At 55.2% G+C, this 7,497-nt stretch overlaps 1 protein-coding gene across 1 annotated transcript; it reads left to right on the top strand.

Moving 5' to 3' along the window:
- The first annotated feature begins 3,411 nt into the window (after nucleotides 1-3,411).
- On the top strand, nucleotides 3,412-6,084 carry LOC116214419. Its single transcript, XM_031549827.1, has 3 exons — nucleotides 3,412-4,607; nucleotides 4,707-5,106; nucleotides 5,236-6,084. The coding sequence occupies exons 1-3, from the start codon at nucleotides 3,412-3,414 to the stop codon at nucleotides 6,082-6,084; spliced, it is 2,445 nt and encodes an 814-aa protein (XP_031405687.1).
- Nucleotides 6,085-7,497: the final 1,413 nt, after the last annotated feature.

Below are 7,497 nucleotides of genomic sequence, written 5' to 3'. Positions count from 1 at the left end.
TCCAACGCCTCCTAACTCACTGAGCGCGTGCAACCCGAGTGCAGAATGGGATCTAGCCTCGAGTCACCATCACACTCCAAATGTGGCCTATGTGGAAGGCAATTTGGATTGGATGTGTGAAACGTGTTTAGATATCACCCGGGAGCTCGATCGGTCCAACGGTTACAGTGGGAACTAATCGGTTCTCCTGCAAACCGTCGGTTCGATCGGACCCGACCCCCGGCTCTTTGAGCCCGCGTTGCCTTAATTTATTTATCGGCCATTCAAAACACACGGTGAGCCGGAGTGGAATATTGGCCCAATGCAAACCGATCGGGATCCATTTACTTTATTTAGTTATACTTTGTAATTATTCGAGTGTACATTGCGAGGATCTTATTTGTACATCTATTCATTCATTTGTAAGGATCCCCGATCGGCGAGCGAGAGGTCCGAGTGTCGAACCGGTCAAATCGGCCTATTGTTACCAAGAGATGAGTAAGCTCGAATACTCGTGGTCTCGGTTCGCGCAGGGAATTGACCATCACGGTTCGATGAACTGTAACGCAAAGATAGTGAACCGACTCCTCGACGCACAAGCCTACTCATCTTTCGGATTATTGGCCCAACTTGATCAATTCATCAACTTTACGGTGTCAAAACAGGCGAGTCAAGTGCAACCCTAAATCATGCGGTAAGTAAACAAAACGGCAAGCCTAGCAAACTAGAGTACCGAAAGGGCGTGCGGGATATAGGCCAGAATGTAATAGAACCCCCGAATTCGGAATTTTCGGTTCCATATGACCATTGCCTTAGTATTTAGGTGTACCTTGTACCCCTAGACCCGGGCGACTCAACGGCCCTCGACCTACGGGTCGTAAATAGTAAATGGCGACTCCTTCCCACGTGCGTCCGTCGCGCGTCCCCGGGAAGGTGGACACTCCCGAGCCGCGTTGCATAGGCTTCGCGCATGCATGCCCCGACGAGATAAAATTCAGGTGCGCACAGCATGGCGACTCCACTTGGGACACTTAGAGGGCTCGGGCTCGATTCCGCTTGCTTGCTTGCATGTTTATTTATCGCTTTCCGTACATTTATTCTTAAGCACATTTATTTCTTGCATTTGCATCGCATCATTCTAGCGGGTTCTTAGGCACCTTGTCCGAAATCCCACGGGCACCAAGATAGGAAGCTAGGTTAGTCAGAGGTTCCGAGTAAGGGAACGGATCGAGTCGGCTATGCCACCGAACCGGCCCCCAAAGATCCTCGCTCGATTTCAAGGAATTCACACCCTTGTATCGGGAGCCCCCATCCCTAGTTAGTGGTTTTCCCAGTAGCGCCGAGAACCATGCATACACAGGGACCGTCATGCTGGACCAATATTTGCCTCCATGCCGTCAACCGACCCCAAAGTCGAGTCATTGAGTCGGCCCGTAGTTTTCCTTTAGGACGGGCCTTCTGTTGTTTTTCCGAGAGAAAGAGTGATGTATACTGTAAAGAACGTGATTATAGTTTATCTTTCTGCATTGCATGCATCATTTTCAAAAATGACTTAGGACATTACATTGGTTTGATCCTTAAAAGCGTTAAGCCGACATCTCTTCCATTTAGGTAAGGATGGACCGCCCGGCTCCCTGTCTCAGGCTCGAAGCAATCACACCGCCAAGACAAGATATCATGCGCATTTGGAGGACTCTCCGACCGGTGGATCGCGCCTTCATTCAGGGCATCATCGGAGATATGGTTATGTTCACCGAAACCCCGATGGATTGGATCTTCTTGAGGACCGCCATCGAATTTTGGGACCCCGAACATGCAGTATTCAACTTTCAGGGGACGAAGTTGGCACCCACAATCAAACAGTACACAGCGCTCATCCAGAGGCCCACGCCCACGACCCAAGGCATCTTTGTGCCCAACCCGTTCACAACCATTCGGAGTCAGCTCTCCAACCTCCTCGGCATACCCACCCAAGAAATCCACCAAGAGCTTCATCAAGGATGGGACCACGGCATCAGGATCGCATGGCTCTCCGATTGGACGCTCCTCCGCGCATTGACACCTTCGACGGCATCCTATCAGCGCGACGCGTGTCACGGATTCCTGCTCTTGGTCTTCGGCACTCTCGTGTTCCTGTACTCGCCGAACCTCATTGACGGGGCTATATCCCAAGTCGTCCTCCAAGCGGTGGGAGGCCATAGTTACGTGGAGGCTTTGTTAGCCGAGACCGTTCAGTCTCTAGACTATGTTAGAGAGGTTCGGCGCGGCAGGATGAGAGGATCCCCGCACCTACTGCAGATTTGGCTCCTCGCGCACGTCCGCCCATTTTGCTCATCACACCCTTTCTTCTACATCACGGACGAGCGTTCGCTGATCGAGCGCCTGGTACCGGTCATCCCACCTCCCGAGCACAGCTTCTCGGAATGGAGGCACTTTTGGCGCGAGTTGACGCCCGCACGGTTCCTATGGGTCGCTCGATGGAATCCTAGCGGCCCCATGATCACAGAATGTCCCGGAATCGTGGGAGTCCCTCTTCTTAGCCACTTGGGGAGCACGCTCATATTCCCCGGCCGAGTAATCAGACAACTCGGCGGCTTACAGGACATTCCCGTCGAGGCGGACCGCCTACCCTATCGCATCCAGTGGGCCGACTCCACATCCACGACCCCCGCAAGATTCCTGCAGATTCTGGAGATCCACCGTCAACAGGACGCTAGCAGCATACATCGTCTTTACTTCCCCGAGCACTCCACCGACGAAGAGCGAGCACTCTCTGCCACATCAGCATACGTGGCCAGGTTCTATTCACAGGGATAGACATCGCCGCAACGGTCCCAGACCATCCCGACTCCCCGAGCTACACCTACCCCTGCTCCTGAAGCCGAAAGCTCCACCCAAGCGGCTATGCGCGCAGAATTATGGGCCATCAGGGAGGAACGAGATAGGCTCCGTTGCGAGCTTGTTGACTCTCGCGCAGAGGTCGCGGACTACAGGGAGCTTCAGACGGAGTTGGCTCAAGCACGCGCTCGAGTCGCACATTTAAACAGGGAGATGGCCCGTTTGAGCGCGAAGTTGGACCGAGTGTGTGCAAGGGCGCGCGAGATCGCCCACCCCTAGGATTAGAGAACGCGCCCGTTTTTGCCCTCGCTCGGACCCACGCCGCTCTCAAACGGCCACCGAGCGCAAAGGGATGTCGGCTTTACGTTTATGTTCCTTTTATTTCGTGCGTTGTATTTTGCAAAACTATGGAACTCGAATCAAATCAATGAAATGACATTAGCATTTCGAAAACTCATGTATCTCATACATCTTGTCCCTTTATTTATTCCGTACTTATCTTCTCAAAATGTCGATGTTGCCCTTACACATTCTTGGAATCTAGGCAAATTGCAACTGGCGTCGCACCGATACCCGATTCATCAACGTCTCAGGATGACGGAAGAGGACCGAGTTGATATCTCCGAGGAAGTCAACCCACCGATTCCAACTCATTCCCAACCGTCCCCGGCACACGCTCCGCCGCCTCCGACTCCTGCAGGCATACTCCCGGCGTATTCGGGCGCCCCTCCGACACATCTCCCGCCCTCGACGTCTTCAGGGGCGCCCCTTCCACCAGTCTCACTGACATCATCCGCCTCTGATAACCAAGCCCGCATCACGGCACTCGAGGGCACGGTCAACCAAATGACCGCCAACATGGCAGAGCTGCTCGCCCTACTTAGAGGACCGAACCGCGCATCCTCGAGCTTCACACCTCCACCGAGACAAGGGTCGACAGTCGATCCGACCCCTTGGGTTCCGCCAACTCAAGCCCCGGAGAACATGGATGCGCCCGCGCCACCAACACTGCATACGTCCATGGCTCACCCCTTTACCAGTCCATTTTCGCCACCGCCGGCCCCCACAACCGTCCCTCTTCCACCGGTGGCGTTCCTCACTTCGAATCAGGTCCTATTCGCGCCGCCACCTGTTTCCATGCCGGCCCCGGCCGCGATCTATACTGTCCCTCCGCCGATGGTTTTTCCGGCCTTAAGCGCACCTGCTCCGACTCACCCTCAAGTCGCGGATCTTCCCTCCTATCCGCCTCCACAACCTCACATCAACTTCTCCTACCAAACACCACCCCCTATAAACACCACCTTCCTCGAACCAGGCATGCCGATTCACGCGGCCCAGGTCGCTTCACCAACGCACTTTTTCCCCGAGGCCGACGACGAGCAGGAGCGTAGACTGAAGCGAATGGAAGAGACGATACGGGCCCTACAAGCAAGTGATACACGACCGGATGCGCGCTACGGTGACTGTAGTCTTTTCCCGGGAATGCGGCTGCCCCCGAAATTTAAGATCACGGAGTTCAAGACCTACGGAGGCACGACAGATCCGCGACACCACCTTCGCCATTACCGAGGGAAGATGCTACAGTATTGGGGGTACGAGGAGTTCGTCATCCACTCCTTCCAAGACAGCCTCTCGGGATCCGCTCTCGATTGGTTTATGTCACTGAAGGCCGAAGACATTCCGACGTGGGCAGACCTTTCCCGGAAGTTCATCGACCAATATCAGTATTGCGCCGAAGCACCTCCCACCCTTTTGGAATTAAGCACAAAGGAGATGGCGCGGGGCCAAAGGTTCGAGGAATACGCTACTAAATGGCGTGCCCAAGCGGCAAAACACATCCCTCCGATCAGCAAAGCACAATAGATTCAGTTGTTTCACTCCACGCTGAGAGGGATAAATTATTCGCACCTGTTGGCCCACACCTCTTCGTTCTCCAACCCCATCGAAGCCGGGAAAAAGCTTGACTTGGGGATCAAGCTCGGCAGGATGGAGGGCCCCACCGGTAAAGGAGAGGAATCCTCGAATAAGGTCCCTGCCACGACATCGTCTTCCAGCGGAAGGAGAGGGAAGGAAGTTTCAGTGAACGCCGTCAATCCACCACAACCGACGCCCCAGCAATACTCGGTGAATTTCACGACCTCACCAACTGCCGCTCCTGCCTACTTCCCCCCGCCTCTACAGCATCAACACCATTCGGTCTATTACTCGGCTCCACCGGGCCCGCCGCCAATGGCCTCACAACCGTTTGACCACCACTACGCACCCTCGCCGACGTCGCCCAGGCCCCTGGTGTCGAGAGGTCCTCCACCGACGTAACAGAACCCTACCTCGCAAGGTCCACACTGACCCCGCAGGCAGTACACACCTCTGTCTGCCCCTCTTTCTCACATATATCGACAACTCCTTGCGGGCGATCAGATCCGACCGATATCCCCAGGCCCGAATTTTGACCCGTCCATTCAGGATCAATCTAAACGCTGCGAGTATCATCAAGGTGCGCCGGGGCACACTCTCGATAATTGTTGGAGGTTGCTAGACGAGATCCAAAAGAGGATCGACAGCAACAGGCTCACCTTCAATGCCGTCAGGCCCCCGAATGTGCAGGACAACCCCCTCCCGGACCATAGGCCGAGTTCGGGGCCTTCCATCAACATGATCTTCGTATGCACCTCGGGGAGGGACGAGGACGTGCAGGATAACCCCCTTCTCTTCGTGATCGACTACACTCCCGAGGAACCCACAGTTGGATTCGTGGGGCACAAGGCCTCGTCGACTCCATTCGTCGTGGATGTCCCCGCGCGAGAACCGTGTGCAGACAGCAAGGTCCCCTGGACCTATGAAGGAAGTATCGGGAGTGTCGAGCAGCAGTTTAGTGTCATGGGGGTGACACGTTCGGGGCGGGTGTACGAGAACCCGGCAGCCAAGGACAAAGGGAAGGCGCCCGCCACTGAAGTTGCGGCAGCGCCCGAAAGCTCGCCTTTTCCGTCCAAGAGGGTGACCGAAGAGGAAGTCGAAGTATTCGTGAAGATCATAAAGGCGAGCGACTACAAAGTGGTCGAGCAATTGGCCAAGTCCCCGGCCCACATCTCATTGCTTGCCCTCCTCCTAGGCTCGAAACCTCACCGAGAAGCCCTCCTCCGGGTACTGACCGCGGCACAGGTCCCCAAGGAAACGCCTCCCGATAGGATAAAGGAGACCGTCGGTTCCATCTTCTCCAATTCCATCTCGTTCGCGGGCATTGCTAATCATCGGCCGGGTCATGATTGATAACGGTTCCGCGCTCAACATTTGCCCGGTGACCACCTTGAAGCAGATGAACGTGGACCTCAACCGAGTCCGCCCGAGCAAAACAGCGGTCCGAGCCTTCGACGGCTCACGCAGGGAGGTAAACGGGGAGATCGACCTCCTCATAAATGTTGGCCCGTGCTCGTTCAGCATCACGTTCCAGGTGCTCGACATCCCGAACGCGTTCAGCCTGTTGCTCGGGAGGCCCTGGATTCACTCGGCCAGCGCAGTCCCCTCTTCTCTGCACCAAAGGCTAAAATTCATTGTCGAGGAGAAGCTCATTACGGTGAAAGGAGAGGAGGACTACGCCATCTACAAGGAGACAGAGGTGCCCTACATCAGTGTCGGCGATGACGAGAACCTCCCATTCCATTCGTTCGAAACCATCTCCGTCATCCGGGACTACGGAGAGATTGGACCATCCCGCACCGATCGCATGATAGGGAAGGTGCTTTTGCGCAGCAACTACATCCCCGGCACCGGCCTCGGGGGCGCACGGACAGGGGATCAGCCGCCCTATTGAAATCGAGGAATACAAGCACAGGAGGGGACTCGGCTTTCGCCCCTCCTGTCACGAAATCATCGAAGCCCGCAGGGCAACCATCTCCACCGCCTGGCCGCACACTATGGGAGGCTCAACAGGGGCACTCCAGTTCCCCCGCTATCCCACTTCTTCCCCGGACCTTCACACACTATCGGGGGCACCCTTGACGGCTTTTCCTCGGACTTCGACGACACTCCTGCTGCTCCGTCAGCCGTGTACGCCGTCACCGAGGAGATTCCTTTAGGGGTTCACATCCGCTTGGCGCAGGAAAATGAGGAGCTTAACAACTGGACCTCAGTCCCGCGCTACTCGGCTGTGATTGCCGATGTGTAAGGCTTATCTATGTATAAGATATTCCCCGCGTGTCGGCATAAGCCATGCGCCACACGACGGGAGAGGGGTTTCTATTATGGCTTCATGTTCACATTATCAATGAAATCTCTCACGCATTTTTTTGAATTCCCATGCGTTTCATCTCCTTCAATATAAATTTTCTAAGACAATTCTCTCGAATTTCCAGGCTCCACTCGAATCCAAATCCCCGACACTTCGAATCGAACCCATTCCAAGAGCACCTCGGTGAGCCCCAACCCGTATACTTTAGGGAAGGGCTTCCCGAGGATAGTCAAGTGCCCGAGATAGAAGTGAGTTTGCGTCGCCTCGAGGACCATCAAATCACCTCGGTTGAGCCGACAGAGGAGATCAACGTGGGCACCGAAGAAGAGCCTCGCACCTTGAAAATCGGGACAGCCCTCGACCCCCGCGCAACGAGCCCGGATGATTGATTTCTTAAGGGAATACCAAGAGGTCTTCGCCTGGTCCTATGCTGACATGCCCGGCTTAGACCCCTC

This window comes from Punica granatum, chromosome 7 (assembly GCF_007655135.1).
Source record: "Punica granatum isolate Tunisia-2019 chromosome 7, ASM765513v2, whole genome shotgun sequence".
In the NCBI taxonomy this organism is placed as follows: domain Eukaryota; kingdom Viridiplantae; phylum Streptophyta; class Magnoliopsida; order Myrtales; family Lythraceae; genus Punica; species Punica granatum.
Note: the sequence above shows the minus strand (reverse complement) of the source record. Positions and strands in the feature narration are given on the sequence as shown.